The sequence below is a fragment of the Trachymyrmex cornetzi genome, unplaced genomic scaffold (genome assembly GCF_001594075.2).
Source record: "Trachymyrmex cornetzi isolate Tcor2-1 unplaced genomic scaffold, Tcor1.1 scaffold334, whole genome shotgun sequence".
NCBI lineage: Eukaryota > Metazoa > Arthropoda > Insecta > Hymenoptera > Formicidae > Trachymyrmex > Trachymyrmex cornetzi.
The window spans coordinates 38694-64067 of NW_017298047.1; the positions used below are offsets into that span (position 1 = coordinate 38694).

The 25374-nt window shown below is 33.5% G+C and overlaps 5 protein-coding genes across 5 annotated transcripts; 2 read left to right on the forward strand and 3 right to left on the reverse strand.

The window, feature by feature from the left end:
- The first annotated feature begins 106 nt into the window (after positions 1-106).
- Bub3 (mitotic checkpoint protein Bub3) lies at positions 107-2683 on the forward strand. The gene is made up of 5 exons (XM_018510296.1): positions 107-308; positions 484-679; positions 1605-1674; positions 1753-2063; positions 2170-2683. Exons 2-5 carry the CDS (start codon positions 485-487, stop codon positions 2572-2574), a joined length of 981 nt encoding a protein of 326 aa, XP_018365798.1. The 5' UTR covers positions 107-308; position 484; the 3' UTR covers positions 2575-2683.
- Positions 2684-4927: 2244 nt separating this feature from the next.
- DPCoAC (dephosphocoenzyme A carrier) lies at positions 4928-13197 on the reverse strand. Its single transcript, XM_018510294.1, has 6 exons — positions 13074-13197; positions 9318-9567; positions 8728-9053; positions 6334-6599; positions 5401-5575; positions 4928-5084 (listed from the first exon to the last, which is right to left on the reverse strand). The coding sequence occupies exons 2-6, from the start codon at positions 9468-9470 to the stop codon at positions 4949-4951; spliced, it is 1056 nt and encodes a 351-aa protein (XP_018365796.1). The 5' UTR covers positions 9471-9567; positions 13074-13197; the 3' UTR covers positions 4928-4948.
- A 325-nt stretch (positions 13198-13522) lies between these two features.
- On the forward strand, positions 13523-18197 carry Sf3b2 (splicing factor 3B subunit 2). The gene is made up of 3 exons (XM_018510293.1): positions 13523-13736; positions 15916-17976; positions 18129-18197. The coding sequence occupies exons 2-3, from the start codon at positions 15925-15927 to the stop codon at positions 18195-18197; spliced, it is 2121 nt and encodes a 706-aa protein (XP_018365795.1). The 5' UTR covers positions 13523-13736; positions 15916-15924.
- A 323-nt stretch (positions 18198-18520) lies between these two features.
- Positions 18521-22655, reverse strand: LOC108763006 (GPI ethanolamine phosphate transferase 1). Its single transcript, XM_018510291.1, has 8 exons — positions 22224-22655; positions 21666-21886; positions 21365-21590; positions 20995-21280; positions 20456-20900; positions 20021-20357; positions 19432-19813; positions 18521-19218 (listed from the first exon to the last, which is right to left on the reverse strand). The coding sequence occupies exons 1-8, from the start codon at positions 22520-22522 to the stop codon at positions 18787-18789; spliced, it is 2628 nt and encodes an 875-aa protein (XP_018365793.1). The 5' UTR covers positions 22523-22655; the 3' UTR covers positions 18521-18786.
- A 643-nt stretch (positions 22656-23298) lies between these two features.
- Positions 23299-24670, reverse strand: LOC108763008 (putative OPA3-like protein CG13603). Its single transcript, XM_018510292.1, has 3 exons — positions 24461-24670; positions 24117-24305; positions 23299-24036 (listed from the first exon to the last, which is right to left on the reverse strand). The coding sequence occupies exons 2-3, from the start codon at positions 24256-24258 to the stop codon at positions 23519-23521; spliced, it is 660 nt and encodes a 219-aa protein (XP_018365794.1). The 5' UTR covers positions 24259-24305; positions 24461-24670; the 3' UTR covers positions 23299-23518.
- Between the last annotated feature and the right edge of the window lie 704 nt (positions 24671-25374).

Genomic DNA, 25374 nt, shown 5'->3' on the forward strand with positions numbered 1-25374 from the left:
GATTGGTTGCGGAGCGTCGTACGACGCAAATCGGATGCAGTGTGAATCCAGCAATAGGATGCGCTGCGTTCCATGCGGTCTATGCGTGAAACGGAACGCACCCAAAAACTCTCATTTTACTATACTGAAACTTTCGTGTATTCAATAATAGTTAACATTCGTATTATATACGACTAGAAGTTTCCTTTTTAACTGTATCTTTCAGGTGATTTGTATCAAATAAGTACGTTAGAAATTTTGACCGGATTTGCACGCCTATTGGAATTATAGGTTATATTGTGTTTATGAAGACTCATCTTGGCAATAAGGTATATATATTCGCATTTGCCTATTATTGTCGTAAAAAAAACGAAATAGTTCTCCTTTCATTGCAACTACAATTTTGCAGATATCTAAGCGTTAGTCAAAATTCATTCAACGAGTTTCTTATTTATCTTTCGCACTTATTTATAAATACTACTGATTCTGCTGTATTTTTGACAGAATGGAGTCAAGAACCGAATTTAAAATAAAGTCACCACCAACCGACGCAATTTCTGCGGTTGAATTTGGACCAAACTCCACACAGTTCCTATTAGTGTCATCATGGGACAGTACAGTGAGATTGTACGACATACATGCTAATACGATGAGATTAAAGTATAATCACGATTTACCAGTATTGGACGTTGCGTTTCAGGTAACTGAAATCGTTAATTTCTTTTGTTTTGCTCAATTATACAATTGAGGGGATGGGTGGGATAAAGGTATAATTCTACTTAGGTCCTTTTTCCGACAATTAGGGCCTGAGCACAATAGAGGAACAGGAATTAGATATTAAGATTTTAACCTATCAGAAACTGATTACATCGGAATACACGGTTTCTGATAGGTTGAAATCTTAATATCTAATTCTTGTTCCTCTATTGTGCACAGGCCCTTAGCTTTTTCATGTAATATTGATTGTAATAAGAAAAGTATTATAACATGTAACTTCTTAAAGACACATAAATTCATTTGATATTACATCTATTTGTATACAATAAAAAAGTAGCAAATTATTTTAATTTTTATTAATATCAAGATTTTGTAATTAGGCCTTTATTCCATCCATCCCCTCAATTATCTGGAGACAACCTTTAAATCATGCTTTATATATACAAATTATTTTAGTTCCATTTATATTTATTTCTGTTACATTATAGAGTTAACATACAGGATATTACAGATACATACTAGGCAGTACGATGGGTTGCGCGGCAAACTTTGCATGGCCAAGCGTGGTTTAATAGACAATGACAGTGACTTTATACATTATAAAGTTTATACTACAAAGTTTTATTATTTATATTATAAAGTTTATGTTATAAAGTCACTATCATTGTCTATTAAACTATGCTTGGCCATGCAAAGTTTGCCGCGCAACCTGTCGTACTGCCTAGTATGTATCTGTAACACCCTGTACATTGAGTTTTTCTCTTTAATGGCAGAATGACAGAATTGAACCTGAATCTTCAAATAATTGCTCTATTGCATTATTTAACATTTCCAAAAGTTTTTGATTATGTTTTTTTATTCTGATAATTCTCTGATATTTTTCTTTTTCATCACAAAACTATTTGCAGGATGCTGTTCATGCATATAGCGGTGGATTAGGAAATACTCTCAAAATGTATGACATAAATAGCAATACTGGTACTGTCATTTTTTTAAATATTTTTTATTATTTTACTTTATATTTTTATTACAAATATACATTGAAAATATTTGTAGAAACAATAATGGGCACACATGATAAGCCAATTAGAAAAATAGAGTATTGTGCAGCTGTAAATGCAATATTAACTGGTGGTTGGGATGCCGCGGTAAAACTGTGGGATCCTCGATCACCTACCTGCGTTGGTAGTTATTTGCAACCCGATGTGGTCCTTGCCTTGTCTGTATGTGGTGACAAATTTGTAGTGGGCACAGCAAAACGCAAAGTTTGCATTTGGGATTTAAGAAACATGGCAGGCATGTTTCAGAGACGAGAAAGTAGTCTAAAATATCAAACGCGATGTATTAAAGGTTTCCCTAACGAACAGGTACGTTCATCCTTTATAAAGTTCGCGATTTATTGTTCACTTCGTTTACTTGCTTATATTGAGTATACATTCACATTCCTTTATAAATTTTATTTTTGATATATAGGGATATGTATTAAGCAGCATAGAAGGTCGAGTCGCCGTCGAGTATCTTGATACAATGCCAGAAGCTCAGAAAAAGAAATACGCATTCAAGTGTCACAGAATAAAGGAAAATAATGTTGAACATATTTATCCAGTGAATGCTATTAGCTTCCATTCTGCATACAACACGTTTGCCACCGGTGGCTCGGATGGTTACGTGAATATTTGGGATGGTTTTAATAAGAAACGGCTGTGCCAGTTCCACCGATACAATGCTGGCGTGGCCGCGCTTAGTTTTAGCCATGATGGTTCCGTTCTTGCGATAGGCGTTTCATATTTAAACGAAGCTGAGATTCCGCCTGGTGGCAGTGATGAGCGAGAAATTTATATAAGATACGTCAATGATCAGGAGACCAAGCCAAAGTAAACAGAAAGTTTATAAGATGCTATTACAGTGACAGAAACATGTGATTAGAAAAACTCGTGGGTTTCCATGCATTAAAATAGAAGAATAAACGCGTTCTGTGAATAATTGTAAATATTCTGAATTTGCTAATTTATATGCATGGAAATAACATGGTGACTCATGATGAGTTCAATAAATTATACGTTTTATAAAAATATCATCATCTGATTTTTAGGAAATAAATCTGATTTATACCTATATATATATATAACTTACTTTTGTTGTATTAAATAAATGACTTGATTACATATTTATCATACAATTATATTACATTTATTTAAAAACAATTAATTTATGCATGGATTACATATCAAATATTTAAATTTACAATGTAGGTTGTACTATACTGTGTGATCTCTTAGAAAGCGAAAGCTTTTTTTACTTTTAATTCGATTTAATAAGATTATAGAAATAAAGATACACAATTATACAGGGATATAAGTGAAATAAAAAACTGTACACTGTATAAAATTTATATATTTACTAAATGACTTTACATTATATATAACCAATACAATGATCGCAAACAAGTTATAAAATTGTTAAGAATAATCTTTTACAATGCAATGTGTGTGTTGTAATTTACATTAATTCCGAAAATTTTCGAAAACTGATCGCGAGAAAACGTATCAAAGAGATAAAATTTATTAATAATTCCGTTTAAATATTAAATATTGCAAAATATAGAGAAGGCAATGATTTTCTACATCGACTATAAAACAATGTCTTCGACAACATGCGACCATGATTCTCTTTTTTTCTGTCTATTACATTAATTTTACATTTCAACATAAAATATAATATGGCATTTAAAAATATATACAAGATGTGAAAGTATTTGATTGCAAGATGCTCAAATGTAATTAAAGCAAATGTACAAATTTATTTTTTTTTATGTTAAGACTCCTGAGTAGTCACTCCAGCCATTGAATTGTGACGTCATAAGTGAGAAATGACATGTTGATTTTTCTCGCATACTATTTGTAAAGAGAATTTGGATAAAATGAAATGAGATAAGATCGCTTTAAAACCCTTGTAAAAATGAACGAAAATTCCTTATCTCCCCTGATAGTAAAGAATCGAAAAAGGCTCGTGAAGTGAAAATAGGCTATGCATGTGCATTGAGTAAAACCTAGTAAACGCACTTTACGTGCCTTTTACGACTATTTACTGATTGTCAAGGGAGATAAGGATAGTTTTCGTCCATTTTTACAAGTGTTTTAAAGCGATCACATTATTTCATTTTATCCAAATTCTCTTTATTTACAAATAGCATGCAAGTAAAATCAACATGTCATTTCTCGACGTCACAATTCAATGGCTGGAATGAGTACTCAGGAGCCTTAATAAATTGTAATGTAGATACTGTTGTCAGTAATTAATTATAACATAGATTCATAGCAGTATAACGTTATATCTATTTTTTTTTACGATGTTTCACATTCTAAATTTTATTGTCGCTATTAATTGCAGTCTTTCTTAAAGAGAAAGATGTGGATTAGTCATTGCAGCATCAAAATAAATCAATTACACTATAAGCATAATGATCAAATAAAATATAATCTAAATGTCAATTTCAAGCGCAACTTATCTTAAAAACTGTACAATATTTCTATTTTACACAGGCTTTTAAAAAAATCATCGAAAATTCTCTTGAGTATTTCAATCTTCAAAATAAATGTGCCATATACACGATTTCGAATGTAAATTATACCACTGTTTGCTTTTATTATAGAACTTGTAAAATATTTAAGGCAAGTCAGAAGTCATATTTTTATGTAAACTGTTTTTAATCATATCTGAAGATACCTAATTAAGATAAATTAAAAATCATACCTTTATTTACGCACAATATTTATATTACGATTTGGTATATAGATCTACAAGTATTGCATCTCTTCAACTGTTCAACGATTTCTATAATGTTTGGAATAACAATATGTACATAATATTTAACAATTTGTACTAATGATCTCCTGTGTTGGCTTTTGGTAAAATACCCTCATAAAATAACAAACTAATTATTCTCTTTGTATTAATAATAATGCATCTATTTTGCAATATTATTTCTTGCCATTGATGACACTTTGTGCACGAGTTATCATTTTTTTTGTCAAGCAAAAATTTGAGGAAACGTACACTGATATATTGATTCATTATGATTCGTGTTAAACGATGAAATTATGATTATTAATTAATCATAATTTATGATTAATTAATGATTAATAATTACAATTATTACTTATATAATTATGTAAATAAAAATTAATAATTATATAAGTGTAATTGGACATAACAGTCAAATAATACTTTCAATGTTTATTTCATTAATCTCCTATGTATCTTCACAAATTATTTTCCTCAATGTATCTCGTATTGTATCGTGCGTGGCAAAGCTTATTCCAACAGCAATAGGACCCTTTACCCAATTCATGCTTAAGCCTTTATAAAAAGCCATTATTCCTTCTTCCCTGTAACATGCACAACGGTAATTTATTAATATAATTTTGTATAAATATGAAATTGCATTTATTATAAAAAAAATGGCAAATTATATTGTTAAATGTATCAATTTTTATGTGTCTGTAAATAAGTGTATTATCAAATATAAATATAAATTCTTTTCTTTTTTTTCTTGAAATTAAAAAAATATTTTGTTTTTTTGTCTTTTTTATTTTAATATTAACTTTACTGACAATTCATTTATTCAACATAATTAGATATTTGCTGTACTCAATTATTATCTTTAAATAAATTAGTATCTGTAAATGATGCGTAAATACTCACGTATAAATTTTCACGATAGTCGACGTGACCGTGTGATAATGCTGGCCCTTGATCGCTGACGTCTGCATTCTCCGCCGCACAATATCCAGTGGGTAGCTGCTTGTCTGACCGACCATTCCAGCGATGCCGCCGCAAATGAGCGAGGTCGAGAATCCCGGAATAGTCACCGTGTACACTGTTCATCGACACGTAGCCATCATCGAACATGAAGCACGCAGCACTTCGAAATACGCCGCCGGTCGGGCTTGTCTCGCGTCGCTATTAAAGTTAGTACCGTCCCAATATCAGGGGAAACAGGGTGCCCCCGACGTGCCCCATCGGTACCCTGCTTTACGATCATATACAACAGCCACTCTCATTCGTATAACCCTCGACTGTCTTTTTTTCGCATATTGTATGTGTATGTGTGTATGTACGTAGGTCATTCGATAAGTCTGGCAAATCTTTATGAGTAAGTCTCTTTGACGTGACACCTGGAAATTATCATTCTTCAAACTCTTCCAGGTCAAATTTCAACCAGAATTTATGCGTTGTTCACGTTTGGCAGTTGTTTAAAGCGAGCGAGAAATTAAGCAGTTGCCGTGTATAAAAATAAAAAGGAAAACACAAATTTCATGCAAAATGAAGTGAATGAGGAATCGATTCTGTAATTTTGCACAGAATTCATTTTTTTTTTATTTTTGTACGCGGCAACTGCTAAATTTTTCACTCGCTTTAAATGACTACCGAACGTGAACAATGCATCAATTCTAGCTGACATTTGACCTAGAAGGGTTTAAAGAGTGATAATTTTTAGGTGTCACGTCATCAAATGGATTGTTACAACATTTTATAAAGATTTACCAGACTTATCAAACGACCCTCGTATGTGAGTACAAGCACCGCCACCGTCGACGGGCGTCAAAGAAATTCATTGTGTGAACGGGAACTCACCAGACAGTAAGTTTCTCAGCATGTCGTATGTGAAGAAACTGCAACCGGCATATGGGATGGCACCGAGGATTGTAGCGGTGAAACCACGATAGGACGCCAATATTCCCTCTTCTTTATACATTCGCCAGAACGCCTGACGTAGAGTCTTGTATTCGGCCTTTAGAGTTACCGCCATTCTCGCTCGCATCAAATCTAATGGATAAGTCATAGTCTGCGACGTTACACCCGCGAGTGCACCGGCCAGGAAACTCGCCCATGGCTTTTCTCTGTAAATATTCATAACACTAGAATAAGATTTGCATACAGTATCCTCATTTAAATCACAGGCTTGCCGCTGGCTCAGGCTCCCAAAAAAGTGAGAATAGTGAGTTTTGTATTCGAAAAAGTGAGAGAAAAGTGAATTTTTTTAAACGCTGAACAACAAGGTAGTTTATTTTAGATTTGATTAAAATTGTATAGAATGGTATCTAAGAATTAGCACTTTATTATTTTTAATATATTATCCTGTGACGGTGATACTTTCATTATTTAATATTTTATTAAATTTAAAGGCGCTTTTGAATGTTAAAAACGGTATCGTTAAAAATACATGTTTCAACATGTTCGGCAGAAAAGACGACAAAGTTCTAATAACAATAGCATCTAAATTCAGAAACTGAAACAACTTAGGAATGAAACAGGTATCTGGAAACAAAGTTATTATTGGAAGAAAAGCTCTGCGGTATTTTGTTATCTTAAAATTATGTATACAATATCTTCATTAAAAGCGAACAAAATTTAAATTAAAAAAAATTATTTTAAAGCTTGAGAGAGAAATCTCTGTTTTTGAATGGTGACTATATTTTTTGAATTTATGTGTTTTGTAATTTTTATATATAGAAAACTACGAGCTGACAAAAAGGAAAATTTTTCTTCTCACTTTGTGGGTCTGCCAAAAAAATTGCGAAAATTTTCGACTATCTATATCGTAAAAGTTTGAAGTTTTCCTTATAAAATCGTTTTTAATAATATTTTTACGATTTTTTGTTCTTGAGTTATTCGCGAGTCAAGTAAAAAAGAGCATTCTGACTTTGATTACTCATAACTTTATTAAAAATCATCGCACTGCAATTAAAAAAACAGATTCTTAAAGCTGAAACGTTGCTCTTTTGAGTGGTATAATTGCCAATTTAAAAAAATAGAATATATAAATTTGAGCTAAAAATATGGTATTACTGTCCTTATAACCATTGTGCAATGGTCATAACAATAGTAATATCACATTTTTACAACTCAAATTTCTATATATTTTATATTTAAAAAATTAGCATGATATTATTCGATAAAGTAAAGTTTCAGTTTTAAGAATCGGTTTTATTAATTACGGTACGATGATTTTTAACGGAGTTATATATGAGCAATCAAAATTAGAATGCTTTTTCATTTAATCTGTAACTTGAACAAAAAGTCGTAGAAACATTTTTTAAAAACGAACTTTTAAAAAACTTTCAAAAACGTCAGATAATCGAAAATTACGCGCGCGCGTAACAAATATATTCTGTATATAATTTAAGCTAACAAAATTCCACAGAACTTTTTCTCTGACCCAATATTGGCACACAAGTACTTATGGTAACACGACAACACTTTTCATGACCCAATATTAGCACAAGTACTTATGGTAATATGACAACACTTTTCATGATTAGCGCTCAATAAATTGGTTTAATTTAAGTGGATTGGAATAACTGTAAATTATAATAAAATGCTTAAATGAAAACTGTCCTTAAATAATCAATAATGAAATAAAAGAATCCTGTCACCATATATGGCAGGAGATTCAAATTATTCAAATCTACTCACAGCAAAGGAATGAAAACACGCAGCAAAAATTTTAAAAAATGTATGACTTATTAGACAGAAATTATAGCAAACACAGAAATACAATTTTATCGGAAAAAGTGAGAATAGTAAGTTTTTACTGAAAAAGTGAACAAAAGTGAGCCTTCTTCAAAATAGTGAGTAAAGTGAGAATAGTAACTTAGCGGCAAGCCTGAAATCATAATGATTATTTTGTTTGTTAAAGATGGGGCGCCGAGTGGCTCGCCACTCAGTGCGATTGATTCGTGATTTGCGGATCTGGGTTCGATCCCACCTATGTCCCGCATATGCGATTCTTCGCGTTCGCCGTTCGGATTCGGCGTTAAACTGTAGGTCCCCTCGAGTGTTGACAAACAACTCTAAGGAGTAAGAATGCAAACTACTACTAAATGTAAAAACATAAGCGAGCCTCTGCTCCCCGAAGAGCCTAAAAATCTAAAAATTAATAGGTACTATGATTCCCTCAAATGGGGTCGGACAACCAAACGCGGGGAATATACTAAGAGACTAAAAAAAGATGGTTTCGAATAATACCTTTCTGCGCCATTTATATTCAGAATTCTTTTCCACTGTTCGTGCGCTGTAAACTGCACCGCCGAATACGGTACTATTCGGACCATGGTAGCGCTGTTTCCACGCCACAGACTGAGAAGACCTTCAGTGCGCATCGCTGTAGTTAGGAATCCTATCGCTGCCCTGGCCGAATAGGGTTGTTTCGAAATTTGGAAATTGATCTTTGTACGATCCAACGGTGCTATCGTAGTCTTTGCTAAAGCTCCTGCTATCGCACCGGATACCAGACTCGTCCAGACTCTTTGAGTATTGGAAATTTCCTTTCCGGTGCACTTTTTTTGTTTGCTCTATAATGTATATACATGAAATTATTTGTTACCGGTAAAAGATGAAAATAACAAATCTAATTATTAATTATAACTGTATTGTTAGCCCACAACTATTATAATGTTACATTAAAATATATATCTTTATATATCTTTAATGTGTAAGTTTTCATATTAATTATGGAAGAATTTAAACATTTATTTATACAACTGTGATACATCTCACTCTGTAAACAGACATTTATTTATATTTGAACGAATATAAAGTTAAATGTATTTTCTTACTGTAATATCCACATCTTGCCTCTCCATTGATGGAGCCGATGTGGTAGGTAATGTCGAAGAGGTGTGTTTTCCAGCGATCGGCAGTACGGACACCTGAATACGTTCGAGAACCGCTTGACCACCCTCTCCGGAACGGGTTGCATGCCCGCTCATTTCTGGCACACCGAATTGTTCCGTTACCGATGGTTTCTCATACAGAGATCGCAGTTTTCCTTTTCGTATCGTTAATACGTACCGATACAAGATGACACTGTAAATATATTTACTTTATGAAAATTAAGTAGAGAAAAAATAAATCTTAGAATCTTATAACTCTTGAACATTTAAATCGATACACTAGAAAAGCTTAAAAATTAAGAGAATTAAAGATAGAATAAAAATCTTTTCTATCTTTTTAAATTCCCTATAATTCTTTATGATTAAAAATCATCAAAATATTCTAACTCAAGAATTTTTTAAAGTGAAAATTGGCAAAGAAGAAAGGCTACGAGTCAAAGCTAGTTGTTAAGTGTTAATTATATATTAATCTACTTTTAATATCCAATCAATATAAACATTTAATATACAAACGGTTCCAATTCGGTAAAGAAAATAGAATTGAAAGGAAAAACGATAGACTGATAACGAAGGAATGTCAGAAATGCACATCTCTTAAGAAGTAGATTAGGAACTTAAATTTCATATTATCATGTGCTTATAGTTAGGTAATATTGACGTCAACAAGCTCAAAGTACAAACTGTATGACTTGCACTCTGTACATATGGCAATCTCTAAATGTTTGTAATAAATTTGAAGGAAATAATTCTCATACCGACGATGACATTCACTCTAAAATGTATTATATTTTACGTTTAAAGTTGTGGAAAATTGACATAATTTGTGCTAAAGAGCAAAGAACAATATTTTTCTTCAAGCACTTCAACGTGATCGTTTGTTGAAATATTCATGTAAATGTAAAAATAGAGACTTAAACGATGAATAACAATTGGAACAGAAAGAAAGCGGCATTTTTATGACGCTGATAAGAATTATCTTCTAGTTGCACTTTTACAGTTTTTGTGAAAGTATTGTTTTTCTCGTTATTAATTTCAAGTATTGATTAAATGCGTAATGCAAAAACGCCAGATGGATAATTCTTACAAACATTTCTGCATCACGCGTAAACATCTTTGGTATGCTTATGACGCATGTACATGCAAATTAGATAATCGGTTTTTGCATCTATATACCGTTGACCAAAAATATCTTCAAAGTATCGTCTTTTATCGGTTGCTATGCCAATTACAATTCTATAAGAGATTTGAGCGAAGCAAGATTATCGCCACTATTCTTTCAGAGAGATAAGAAGTTTTCTATAAAGATTTAAAAAAGGTAGAAAACTATCATTTTATTTGTGACACTGATACTTTATTTTTATCGAGATGTAAAGATTAAATATGCAAAGTAATTGTTAAACCATAAATTTCCATTAATAAAGCATTGCATATTGCAAAAACAGACGTCAATTTTTTGTAAACGACTCGGAAAAACTTTCTAAATATTAAGTAGAAACAATAGCCGAGAAATGTGTAATATCTCTGGTCTGTTTTTTTAAACAAGAAGAAGATATGGAATACTAAACAATTACAAAAACAATTTTTCTAATTTGAGAGGAAGTTTCTAGAACTTCTTCGATTATATTTGAAATCTCTCTCTCTTTCTCTCTCTCTCTCTCACACACACACTTCCCCCTCCCCTCTCTCTCGTGCACGCGTCCTTGCCACGCGTCACAGCATGATAATCATCACGCATTGAGAAGACATACAGCAGCATATACATATATGACTATTTATGCATAGTCACGCGACAAGATAAACTACAAAGGATATTCATGTTCCTGTTTGGAAACATACTGGTAAGTAACCAGTACGTTTACAAACGGGAACATGAATATCCTTTCGAAGCTCTAAATAAAAACTTGAGAAATTTGCCTGATGCGAAGATTTGAGTAAATAATTTGCTTAAGCGGGCTGGGATGTTGGAGTATTTTTAGGATCCACTGGAATGATTTGCAAGATTGCATCCGGAACAAACTCAACGATTTTATTGCTATCGCAGCGTGAAACGAGCATCTGAAATTTTAACATGCAAATTGGGATCAAAGATAGGGAAAACTTTTGGAAACAAAGGATTGAGTCCGAATAGTGCCAAGTACGATATTTATTTCCTTTTTCAGAATTTAATGAATTAATTAAATTAATTTTGAATAATTTTTTAGTCATTTGTTAATAAAGGATTTTTACGATAAAAAATGCTCTAAGAAAATGCACTGTGCACATTTTCGCTGCGTATGCAGCTTACAATTAGAATTCCAGGTATACTTCCAGCTTACAAATGACGCAAGTTAGAAGAAAATCAAGTCTAATTCTTAGAATGATCTTAATTCGCTATAAAACGCTATAAAATGTGATGTTGTGAGGATATTATGTAACCCGCTCGTTATTGGTACTTAAAAATCTGTTTGCGAACGAAGATACGAAACAGACGGTGAAAAAAATTGGGTTAACCATTGCTGGAGTACATGGGAAATGAATAGCGATACGTAAAGCGCATGCTAGATTATCATAATATGTAAATGCTGTCATAACTCACACCGTGATAAATAACTAACATTTCGATCCGCGCGCGATTAATAAATACCAATTATTTGTGACCAAAAGTTTATTATTAATGAGAAATTCAATTTTATTAATTATTTTGTATCGTTAAAAAGATTATGTAATACCCTTCGTTAATACATATAAAACTTTATTAGTAAAAAATTAAGATTAAAATTAGACTAATAATCGTCTATAAAAATTTATATTGATTATTTTGTATCGTTATAAGGATGATATAATATCTTTCATTGATATAACATTTTTAAATAATATTAATCAATATTACATAAAAACTACTGTAAAACTTTACTACTAACAAATTAAAAAAAAAACTAATAATTATCGATAATTTGTACTAATTTTGTTATCAAATTTGGAGCTTCATTATCATTCAATTTTCAGTATTTCGTTAAAAAAATATCTGGTAGACCAAATTGCTAAAAATAACTCTACATTGAATTAAAGATGTCATGCTGTGTTAGCAATCGTCTTAGATAAGTCAATACAATTTTCTATCACGAATAATATACTGATATATTATCAATTAAATAATAACACTTATTAAAGCTAGAATAATAGATAATGAACGATGTGGAAATGTTCAATAAACGTTGCCCACTTTTTCAGACATCTTTTGGACTTTGTGTTGTTCGACAGGGCAATTGGTCAAGATGTCGATGCTAAGGGCAAGCTACACCGCTAAAACATATACATGACGTTTGATAAAATTTCTCTCTATCTATAGCAATTTCGACAGAGGTGACAAGTCGCCATACAAAGTGCGCTAAAACGGCGAACAAATAGAACGTAGAACAAGTGCATATGTATATAATACGGCGAACATGCCGGACGTGTACTTGATTAACTCGAGCTGCGAGCGTCGATTCGAATCTATCGCAGACAGGTTGATTTTGTGTCCACACACAAAGCAGTCGGAAACACTCAGTGTCCTCTTTCATTTTGTTTCAAAAAAGCTGGAGTAACTCGACGATTAGAATGATCTCAAGTCGAAGCAAAAAAAGAGGAAAATAAAGAGAAAGAAAAATAGAAGAGTCAAATGTAATCCGTGGCTTATCGATTAGCATTTTCTGCGACGTCGCAAATAAATGAACTAACCTCACTGCTTGCGCTCCGGATGATAGTATTTCGGATCGAATTTCCTTGACTCGTATTCACTGGTATCCTCTCCTCCTCCGTCGATCACCCGCGTTCCGCGACGGTTTTGGACGGTTTACAGAGTACAGTCAGTACAGACCAGTACAGACTGTCCCCCACTGGCAACAATGCTAACTGTCAGTGCGGACTATGCTGCGCAGTGCGCAGTGCGCAATGCGCGGATGTCAAAGAGACTGCGCCCTGCGCCACCCTATGGCCGATTTTACGTCATGGACCGTTTGATATATAGATGTGATACAATTTGTGCCGTTACCTCTATACTTCCGACGTGACATATCTGTCTTTTTGTGACACTTGATTGGCTGATTATTCTGCACATATGTTTTCGACTTTTCAACTCCCTAGCGTCTGACCAATAGTTTTTCATCGTGTCCATTGCTTTTCGATGGAATGGATGGACTTTCCGATCTTATATTCAAGATAATTCGTGATCGTTCATGGTAATCATGGTGTGATTGCGGGTTACGGTATGCGTATAAATGGAATTAATTGCCGGGGAATGTAATTTTAATGTGTTTAGTGAAAAGTAAGGAATATTAAAGACTACGTACGTATTGACGTACATACGCGCATGTATTAGACATCTGTCCGACACGTTTACAGGTATGAAAACAAATTTCAACTTCATATTTCGTCTATCTCGCATCACGTTTACGATAATTAATTTGTAGAAGCGAAATAAACAGAAGGTTTGTTTGCGTCGTCAAACATAAATATTTTTGAAATTTTTAAAAGTGAGGAAATTCTAGTGTAGCCTAGTGCAGGAATGAAAGACGAACCTTAAGATTATAAGCTTAGAATAATGGACTTTCTACAATAAGTCAAATAACTTATTGTAGAAAGCCCATAACAGATAACATTCACAATGGATCATCAAGGGACAGAGTTATGTCTGCAGCTTGAACATCTAGAAGTTGGTTTGCTCCAACATGCTTGTTGGAGTAAGTAGAAGCATGGTAAATTTAACATCTGTAGCTTGAACATCTAGAAGTTAGTTTGCTCCAACGTGCTTGTTGGAGTAAGTATATTACTGAATTAATTATTAAATATTATAGCTTTAGTTTTATCTACTTGCAATCAATATCAGGTTTTTAACTACTTTTTTTTATAATATTTCCTTAATTTAAAAAATGTTAATACTTTATAATGCTTTTGACAAAAACAGAAAACATGTTTTTGTCTCTATTAGTGAGTCCTCTAAGGGAGGATGACTCTATTAATGTACCTCTAATTTATGTGCCTATCTACATTTGACTCATTTTAACATATAGTTACTAAAACAGGTAATAAAAGGAGGATGACTCTATTAATGTACCCCTAATTTATGTGCCTATCTACATTTGACTCATTTTAACATATAGTTACTAAAACAGGTAATAAATTTAAACTAATTGTTTATGTTTTATAATATTACATAAATCATTATTTCAGTTATATTTATTTCAAAGTACACTCATAACACAACGTTTTCAGTTCCAATACAGGGTACATTAATAGGGACAAGCTTAAAATCTTGCAGTACGTATTACTGGATTCACATAAATTCCTCACATATCTCGAAAAATATTCATAATACTTTAATATTCAAAAAATAAAATATTATCTTCAGTATCGTATGCATTAATAATTTAATTTAACAAGAAAAAATATTTTTTCTTATTTATTTGTGCTAGTTTTCTTTATGACTTATCGAAATACAAAAGCACACTAATAGCACAGACACAGTAATTTGGACAGTTACTCTATGATCCTCTTGAGAGGAGTCGGAAAGCTAATCAAGGGTTTTTAGAAGAAGAAGAAGAAGAAGCATGTTGGAGCATGCAATGCAAATAAACTTCTAGTTGATTACTGATTATGAATATTATATGTTATTGTGAGCTCACAACAGGGTTGCCACAGACCTGGAAAATCGGGAAAAGTCATGGAAATTGAAATTGGTCATGGAAAACTGGGAAAAGTCAAGGGAAAATGTAAAAAAGTCTGGAATTTCGAAATTTGCTCACAGTTTCCTTAAACTACTCCTATTCCAAATAATTGTTATAATTTTTTAAATATTATATCTAACATTTATAGTTCAAAACTTGTGCACTTTAAATGATTTTCACAAAATAATTTAAATTTATATTTTATTCGGTATTTTTATTTGATCTCTTTTTTTCGTCATAACTGCATTCTTTTTTTCAAAACTAATTAATTTTTTGCTGGCTTTTTGCACCCAAAATTTTACTATGCTACTAAGCTTCTTTTACGTTTTTAATAATATACCTTTCCTACAATCCTTGAATCTAAATGTTAAAATTTACATATTTTATATTAGTCATGGAAAATTTTTTATTTTCATCTGGAAAACCTGGAAAAGACAGGGAATTTTTAAATTTATTTTCTGTGACAATCTATCACAATCTTAAGATTTGTTTTTCATCACTGCACTAGATTTGCTACAGAATTTTTTCACTTTTTCAAACATATTTATTTTAAATAATGAAATATTAAACAAATTCAATGATCGAGAGAAGAATAGTTGACAAAATTAAATTAATATTCAATCGAACATACAAATTAAATATAAATATATTTTATATATATTTTCCTTTTATATTTAATTTGTATGTTCGATTGAATATTAATTTAATTTTGTCAACTACCTTTGGCTCGATTATTGACCTTATTCAATATTTCATTGCTTTTACATTAACACGAGTATCTTTATACTAATGTTTATTTTACTTTAAGTACTTTATATAAAAAATAGTTGAGTTATAAGAAAGACCTTTTATTTCAGTCATTTAGCATGGATGCCAAAACTCTTCCGAGTCTCTTGAGCTTGAAGGTGGCTCCTCCATCAGAGTTGTCAAATCAGAATGTTGACAATGGTGTTGGAGATGGAGATAGCGGCTCTGTAAAACTACCAGCTGCTTTGGAGCAAGCTCTGGCATTTAAAACAGAGAGAGCCAAGGAAGTAGGCGGAGACCTTTACGACCTTGTTGCTGTAAGTAAATCACCAAATGACGATCGCGAGGATGTTTTGAGAAATGTGAGCATAGAAGACGTTATGACGGAACTGGAACCAACGACTGAGAAGGTAGAATCCAAATCGAGCAAGACAAAAAAGAAGAAAAAATCAAAGAGGAAAAGGCACAATGCAGAGAAGAAGGACTCTGAACAGAAGAAGGATGGCATGGACGAAGCAAAGAATAAAGAAGATATGCCAGAGATAGAGTATATACAGGAGATACCAAGTATAAATGACTTGGAGCCTATGTACCGTCAATTTGCCAGAGTCTTTGAGGCATTTAAGCTGGTGGAGCCAGAACCGAGTCCAAACGATGCAGCTGATAAGGGCGAACCTATTGGGCAGTATCCACCAGTAACAAATATACAAAGCTCTGGCACCGGCATACCAAGTAAGGTACCATTGTTGGACGACTTCGATGACGAGGGGAATCAGCAACAGCAGCAACAGGGCACAGGAGAGAACGGTGCGCCGCGCCTGTCTAAGCGCAAGCTCAAAAGGCTGACGCGGCTGAGCGTGGCAGAATTGAAGCAACTGGTTGGTCGTCCTGATGTCGTGGAGATGCACGACGTTACTGCACGAGATCCAAAGTTACTCGTGCAGTTGAAGGCCCATCGAAATACTGTTCCAGTGCCGAGGCACTGGTGCTTCAAACGCAAGTATCTCCAGGGCAAACGAGGAATAGAGAAACCGCCATTCGATTTGCCAGACTTTATAAAGCGCACCGGGATCACGGAGATGAGGGCAAGCTTGCAAGAACGCGATGACACACGTACATTAAAGGCAAAGATGCGAGAGCGAGCGCGACCTAAATTGGGCAAGATTGACATTGATTATCAGAAGCTACATGATGCGTTCTTCAAGTGGCAGACTAAACCACGTATGACGATCCACGGTGATCTTTATTATGAGGGCAAGGAATTCGAGACACGCTTGAAAGAGAAGAAACCTGGAGAGTTGTCGGATGAGCTGCGTACAGCTTTAGGCATGCCAGTGGGACCAAATTGTCAGAAAGTACCGCCGCCATGGCTTATAGCTATGCAACGTTACGGACCACCACCGAGCTATCCGAATCTCAAAATACCCGGCTTGAATGCACCTATTCCAGAAGGTTGCGCTTTCGGCTATCACGCGGGTGGATGGGGAAAACCGCCAGTAGACGAAACGGGAAGGCCACTGTACGGAGATGTATTCGGTATATCGCGTACATCTGGCGCGGATGCGATGGATGAGGAAATAGATCGGGGAATGTGGGGCGAACCTGAGTCGGAATCATCAGGCGACGAGGACGAGGATGAGGATGCCGAGGAGGGTGGCGAAGGTGGCGACGGCGAAGGAAAGGATGGAGACGGAGATGCCAGCGGACTGGTTACTCCTGGTGCCGAGGGTCTGATCACCCCGAGCGGTATCACGTCGATCCCGGCAGGCTTGGAGACTCCGGAGACCATCGAGCTGAGGAAGAAAAAGATTGAGAGCGAGATGGAAGGCGGTGATACGCCCGCACTCTATACAGTACTACAAGAGCGACGTACAGAGGGTCTGGGTGCTAGTATGATGGGCAGCACACATGTATACGATATGACGGGTGCAGCAGGTGGCCAGGCACCACCGTCCGTGATCGCTGCACGTCGCGGTGCCATCAGCGGCAGCGCAAGCGACGCCCGAGCGGAAAAAGACGGCGCGGTAGAATTGACGTTGGATCCTAGCGAATTAGATCTTGACTCCGAGGCAATGGCGTCCAGATATGAGGAGACAATGAGGTCAAGACAAGCGCATCTCAGGAGAGAAGACTTGTCAGACATGCTGCAAGATCATGTACAACGACAGAAGGTATTATACAGCAAATTATTATATATATGCATGTAAATAATATATGTGATATGATAATACATATAAATATATAGATTTGATTCTTAAATAAAATAAAATTATTTTCCATTATGTTAATTGTTTTGAGTTATATTGATTCTTTTCTGTTGCAGAGCAAACGCAAACGCCAGCAAATCCAGGATACAAAGACATCTAAGAAGTATAAAGAATTCAAATTTTAAATGTATTATTTCTCCAATTATATGTACTGTATTATAGAAATTAAATTGAGATTGCATTTAAAAAAAATTAGATTTAATATATCACTTTAACATTGACGTGATTACATTTTTTTAAATAACTTTTTTTATATCTTATATTTACACGTCACATGAGTGATCAGTAGAAAGGTCATATGAACTGTGCATGTTAATGAAAACGATAAATTAGTGATAACAATATATTTGAATAATTACGTATATTTTCCAATAAATATAATTATCTATTTTTATGTAATACAAATAAATTATATAAGAGAATGTAGATTTCAGTCGAATACATATATACACATACAGACATATTTGTTTAATTTGTATCAAATTTATCAAATATTTCGATGTAATGGCAGTACAAACACAGTAGGCCGACAGTCGAATATATATATATATATACGCATACATACACATACATACAGGCACAGAGATGTATTTGTTCGATTTTTTAAATCAAATTTATGAGATATTTCAATGTAAATGACAGTAACAAACATATATAGACAAATACTTTTAAAGCACAGTTATTAGTTTAATTTTCCTAATTATATAAAAAATTCTATACGATATGTTTCTTTTGAGATAGTGGGCCGATCCAAAATCGTTCAAAGTCCAGTTTCATAAGTGGACGCGAAAGACATTGTAACAATACAAAAAGACAAGGAAGAGAAATAGCAATAATGAATTTACTGATAGCGCTACCGATGTCGAGCCAACTACCATATGGCGTGACACAATACATCAAAGGCAATGACAAACAATCGCCTAAAAAGAGAACAGCTAAAGAGTTTGGCTTTTTACATTCTTCCAATTCTAAAGAGTAGCTCACGCATCCCACTAATACCAAAGGAATGCTAAGTTTAAGAAGTATCAAGGATGTCATTAGAAATGGGGAGAAAACGGTGATAAAGTGACGCGTCCAAGATGGATCGAATGAACTGATGCTCGCCATATTTCCCGTGCCGAAGAAGCACAATAATACGTATAACATCTATAATAACATGTTAAGGACATATATATAAGTAATAATAGTTATCTATTATATGTATAAATCAAGAGAGAAGTGTTGAAAATTAATTCTTTAAATTAATTCTTTAATTTCTCTAATCTAATTATCTTTAATTAATCCAGATATAAATATCACTTTTGTTAAAAAAAACTTATGGCATTTAAAAAATTTTTCTGAAAGATGATAAAAGGATACGAAAAATGCCGCTTTGATCAAGTCTTCTGTAATGTTTCGCTCCCCTGAGATCTTTGAGGTAGTTGGAGTAGCTTCCAACCAGGAAATTAAATTGAGTGTAAGAGTCATGAAGAAGATTGGCTCGTAAGAAGTCGACAACAATGTAAGAGAACAGAAAAATCCAAGCATTACGCCCAGCGTTCTTTTTTTGTTCTCTATTGGATGACACCAAATGCTTAATGGTGCAGTCAGCAGGATAATCCACGATATCCAATACCGACCATCGATGAACTCCATATATACAATACTTGTGATGACTAGACGTACAATTTCCATTATTCTCCGACTTTGTGACATCTCGTTAATAATCACTATCGCTATTGCTATACATACGCCAATTATCCTGAAAACGATGAAGAAGATATTAAGTCAGTAAAAAAATTTTTATACAAAATTCCTATATATCTTGTGTATTCTTTTCCAATATCATTAATTAAAAGAAAGAAAAACAGATAAATTTTTTTATCGATCTCTCCTATGATCAATATTCCTATACTATTTAAAATAATTTTAAATGTCTGACTTGATTACATTTGCGAGATAAACTTACACAATATAAGTGCGTGGATATGGCTCAACGACAGGCAGTAATGGAAATACACATAATGCAATCGAAGTCCAAATCATGGAAACTGGTACATCTTCTGATTTTACTGCTCGTATCAATAAGAATAACAGTATTCCTATGCTGAAAGCAAATCTATATGTTAATCCAGCGAATATTATCACTAGTAATAACAGAGTGCCTCCAATATCTATGATTAGCGTTTGTGTGCTCGTTTCTGCAAATACAGGCGTCGATGTAATATAAGTAGTAACGGCAAACCACGCAGATATTATAGCAAAGGATGCGTAGCATGGTAATCTCCAGTTGCTACAATTAGACGCTGTAAGTAAAAGTTAATGTATAAATGAAGTGTCCATTTTTTAAATAAAATCACTAACTTTTTTTTCACTTAATATATTTTGTCTAGAAATTACTCACTTATATGTACAATTAACATTATTATTAATAAACATGGAAATCCAATGTTTACTAATCGTAGAAGAAAAATTCGCGAATATTGACGCTTTGCTCCAGCTATTTTGAAGAATAATATAACTATCCAGCTAAGCCACATTATTGACAAATATATTAAAAATCGTATACGTTGATATTGTCTGAAATACAACAAGGCTTCCTTGCTAAAACTAATTGCATCATTGCCCTCTCGAATTCCTGCCATTATATTTCTTTTACTGATATGCTGTTGGGCTTTACGAATTTTATCATTTATCTGTGTCTCTCGCCAATCAGTATGATCACTATCTTGACAACTTATCACACGATTTTCTGTTATTTGATGCATTAGTTGTTTCACATTGCTGATTAAAGAACGAGCAACATATTCACGATAATCCAAATTGAAATACTGCCATGGTAGTGCACCCTAAAAAAGTATTTTACGAATAAATATTTTATACAATATAGGGGCACATATATAGTATATGAATCTGATCTTAATATAATACATAAATACTTACTTCATTATTTATAGGAATAGGAATTCCTATTAGGGACGCTATCAAGGGAGTTATACTCGCTTGTTCAACATCTTGACGAAAGCCAGACGATTTTACTCCTGCTCCCCAAGTGATTAACGGCGTTTCAGTTTCAGATGGTAAACCACTTCCATGAGATCCCCAATCGGTCATTCCGTGATCCGATGTAAATATATAAGTGGTGGTGCCCTTCCCAAAAAAGTCTTCTGTCGCATTCACAGTCTCTTCAATCCTCTTATCGACATAGTTCATATTGTCCACATACTCTCTAATCTCAAAATTTTCTTTTCAATAATTCTGTACTTTGAAAACAATAGTAATCAATAACAATAGTTTAAAATAACTCGGATACCTGGAATTTGGTTTTTTAGCATGTCCCAGAGTATCACATCCAAGCAGATGAAAGAACAGGATGATTCCATTTTGATTTATGACTGTCTCGGCTACTGAGGACTGTAGCCATTTTAAGTAAGCATCAAACACCCAGGAGTCCAGACGTCTTGTTTGATTACTCAACTTTGTATCAAAATCCTGCCACGCAGATGGATAACTTTGTCCGTAAACATTGTGTTTGCTACCTAACTTTTCAAAATTTCAAAATAAGCGTGAGAAATAATGGATATCAATGCTGTTGCATCTTTCTTTTAGAATACCTTTCGTGAATAGTGGTATTATATCTGGACTGCCCCAAGCCCAAGTTGCATGACTTTGATTAAAGACAGAATCAAAGTCAACTGGATTCTCCTGCCATCCTTTGAAAATGGCACTAGGATCCTCGTACAATCCTGCAGCAATTGCAACGTGTCCTGGTCTTGATTCGGTAGGCACTCTTGTGTGAGATATTCCCCAAACACCACTATTCTTCATTGCATCCCTAAAAAAAAATTATTTATTTTATCTAACAAAATTAAGTTAATATTGAAACAAAAACATAATAAATCAATATTCTTATTAATATTACATAAATATAATATATAAATATACATAGTATATAATTTTATTAATATACAAATATAAATAATTGTATATTAATATATAATATCTTTATTATATATATATATAAAATATATTATATAATAGATTAACTCAATTTTTACTCTTTTCCAAACAAAAACATTAATTAAATAAAATTAAATGAAACCATATAAAACAGCAAAACTTTGTTGTTCTTTTTGATTAATAAACAAGTGTAAAAAAATTCCACAAGATACCTGAGATAAGGTGGTGGCTTCTCTATGAATGTCTGAAATCTCAGACCATCAGCCACGAAAAGCAGCAGCCTTTTAGCCGGTGCTCCATTAGGCGCCGGTACAATTGGCATTCCTCTAATAATAGGTGAATGAAAGTTAACGTCTAATACGCCCCATAATAAAATTAAATGCATGATTAACCCCCACAGAGCAAACAGATAATTGTTGCCCATTTCGAGCCATTGTTTCTTGTGAAACTTTCCTGTTCTTTCAGTCAATTCACTTTCTGCGATATCTAATTTTTTCCTTTTTATAAACATCTTTAATAATTTTAAGATTTGTAAGATTTGGGTATACTCGAGATATACAATTGTAAGATTGAGATATACTCGAGATTTGACACAACACAGTGTATGTCATACTACGTTAGCAGAGATATACTGACAAATCGATTTGAAATATCGAACGAAAGTATTAAATTTGTATTAGTCGCGCTTTGTACTCCATACATCTTACGTGGCTCTCTTTAGCTTTCTTTTTCTTTATACACATGCATACATATATATATCTATATGCATGCATACATATCTATATTATGCAATATCATACAATAGCAATACAAATCCATAACTTACTGTCAATAACTTGCCGACTGTTAATATTTTATATAAAATGTAAACAAATATAGTATTGGAAAAAGAATATAATGTGATTGAATAAAAAATTATCTTTTGATTATATTTTTATTTTCTATATAAAAAAGAAACTAAAATTTTTTAATATTATAATTAACATATATGTAATCGGTATGTTATTGATTGTCGATAATTATCAACTTCCTTATTACAGACAAAAAATCTTACTCAAACTGTAAGTTATATAAATAATACAATTATAAAAACTGTAATTTTATTTAAATGTTTATCACTTATTCGTACAATAACAAATAAATTTTATTGAATTTATAATATACACGCATTATATAAAAATAATAATGCAATGGAAAAAACTTAAGGTTGTAATATAAATTTTTCTGTGTTAATTTTATTATCACACATATCTACATTTAAAAATTATTTATGTATACATAGGCAGAAATATTTACTTTTACAGAAAAAGTATATCTAAATTTTAGCTTAGGTCTAGCACGTGTTTCGCAATCCAAAAGATTGCAATACACAATATAGAACAAAAGTTTGTTATGTACAGCTCAATGTTACGAATGAATATTATTTTAACCCAGTACCAATGGCAAACATCTATATTTTCAAATCGTGCGTATCACATACATTTCGAAGAGAGGTATAAAATATTGCTTAACTAAGCTTGTCTCCTTTCAATTCTTTGTTATAATACACTATGGCACGCTCTATCAACGATGTGTTCTCACTTTCTGGGTTTGCTTCCGTTGAATTTTTGCTATTTTTATTACAATTCTTCCTCATGTCGTCTTCTAGATTATTACTACTATTATTTATTGGTTGTGAAACCAGCTCAGGTAACTTATACTTCGTATGTTTTGCTAATTCATAAATTGCACTCTGCAAATAATGAATTTGTGCTTCTTGTTGTAATGAAACATTATACAACGCTTGGATATCATCCGTAAACTTCTGTATTTGCATCTGACGGATTTCCTCTTTCTTTGCCTCTTTTGTGACTTGCCTGTTGTACTCCAATATCACACATGCTCCAGCTACACTGAAGATAATCAACTCGCCCATTAGACTAGCACCCAATTCGATTGCCATTGCTTCGTTCAACTTGGCAACCTTTGTAGGCTTACCGAGATTCATGACATACATTTTTACTTTTACTTCTGCCCAATGATAAACTATGGATATACAAAACAATTATAATTACATCTTACAATAGTGAACTTGTGCGTCATGAGAAACAAAGAAGTATACGCACATTGAGCGGGTGGTATGATAAAGTAAGTTCTGAAAATAGGACGACTCTTTGCTTGATTGACAAGAAATTTGGCTAAAGGTTTACTGATCTGTTTGACAAATAGTACGCCCAATTTAAGGGCTGGAAATACCCCGACTGGCATTTTTACCGATTAATGTTACAGCACCTTCTCATTTGCTTTTCAATATCCTAAAAATTTTTGCGATGTATATAATGTAATAATGTATATGTAATACACATAAAATCATAGACTCGTCATTTTTTAATGAAAAAATGTTTTAAATGGTATGCAAAACATAATAGATTCGTAGTTCAGCGATCTCGTTAGTCTCATGTCATCACACCTTGATTATTTATTTCAGAATGTTAACGCAATGGTATCGCAATTATCACAAGTGACACAACTGACAGAAATTGTACTTTGCTACAAAGCATGTATTTTGATATATTTTTCCGTCTACAGATATCTTTCATGCCGAACACAAACTCCATCATCCCCGCGAACGATAATGAATCCCTTTTCCATCCCTCAAAGGGCTCAAAGTGCTCAAAGCAAGCAGGTTAATCAGCCTATGATGTAAAAAGACAGGTGAACCATTCCCGTGGATGCGCAGTCGTCTAAAGTAAAGAGCCAATCAGAAATCGCCCAGAATGTCAGAATTCAATATGGTTGCGAAGTGATACACTGCACTGGGGCTCTATTCTTGAAAAGAAACCTATGCGAAAATCTAGGGAAATGCTACAGTATACGTCACGTATACTATAGTGTTTCCCTAGACTTTCGTATTCGTTTCTTTTCAAGAATAGAGCCCCTGTTTTTGAGCACATATGAATAATTTTTGCATACGAAAATGACAGTTTCTCGATTGATCATTTGCATATGGGATTGTTATTTTCGTATGCAATATTTGTTCAGGAATAGGGCCCCTGCTGTACATTTGCTCCACTTCGTTCTGCACTTTTGGGCATTTCTTATTGGCTCACTACGATTGTTACGTCACGACACGTGACATCATATGCGCAATGGTTCACCTGTCTTTTTACATCATGAATCAGCCAATAGCGGTGAAAACATGATGTAAGGAGCTCCGCACAATAAAAGGAACAGGGAACAGATAACAGAGAATAAGAATTTCAACCTATCAGAAATTTGGAAAACTGATAGGTTGAAATTCTTATGCTGGATTTACACTGTGTCCGATTATCGTCGTACGACGCTCTTCAACCAATCAGAAAACAGAATTCCGATGATACGAAG

Bases quoted from the DNA above. Each gene is read 5' to 3' on its own strand.
- Bub3 (XM_018510296.1), top strand. From the start codon at position 485: ATGGAGTCAAGAACCGAATTTAAAATAAAGTCACCACCAACCGACGCA. The intron at 680-1,604 runs GTAACTGAAATC...AACTATTTGCAG, and splicing joins TATTGGACGTTGCGTTTCAG to GATGCTGTTCATGCATATAG. The intron at 1,675-1,752 runs GTACTGTCATTT...AAATATTTGTAG, and splicing joins TGACATAAATAGCAATACTG to AAACAATAATGGGCACACAT.
- DPCoAC (XM_018510294.1), bottom strand. From the start codon at position 9,470: ATGAGCGGGCATGCAACCCGTTCCGGAGAGGGTGGTCAAGCGGTTCTC. The intron at 9,054-9,317 runs GTAAGAAAATAC...TATACATTATAG, and splicing joins GGCAAGATGTGGATATTACA to AGCAAACAAAAAAAGTGCAC. The intron at 5,576-6,333 runs GTGAGTTCCCGT...GTCGATGAACAG, and splicing joins GCTGAGAAACTTACTGTCTG to TGTACACGGTGACTATTCCG.
- Sf3b2 (XM_018510293.1), top strand. From the start codon at position 15,925: ATGGATGCCAAAACTCTTCCGAGTCTCTTGAGCTTGAAGGTGGCTCCT. The intron at 17,977-18,128 runs GTATTATACAGC...TTTCTGTTGCAG, and splicing joins ATCATGTACAACGACAGAAG to AGCAAACGCAAACGCCAGCA.
- LOC108763006 (XM_018510291.1), bottom strand. From the start codon at position 22,522: ATGTTTATAAAAAGGAAAAAATTAGATATCGCAGAAAGTGAATTGACT. The intron at 19,814-20,020 runs GTAAGTTTATCT...CATCGTTTTCAG, and splicing joins TATCCACGCACTTATATTGT to GATAATTGGCGTATGTATAG. The intron at 19,219-19,431 runs GTATCCTTTTAT...ATGTTATTATAG, and splicing joins TGATCAAAGCGGCATTTTTC to ATGTTATACGTATTATTGTG.
- LOC108763008 (XM_018510292.1), bottom strand. From the start codon at position 24,258: ATGCCAGTCGGGGTATTTCCAGCCCTTAAATTGGGCGTACTATTTGTC. The intron at 24,037-24,116 runs GTGCGTATACTT...GTATATCCATAG, and splicing joins TATCATACCACCCGCTCAAT to TTTATCATTGGGCAGAAGTA.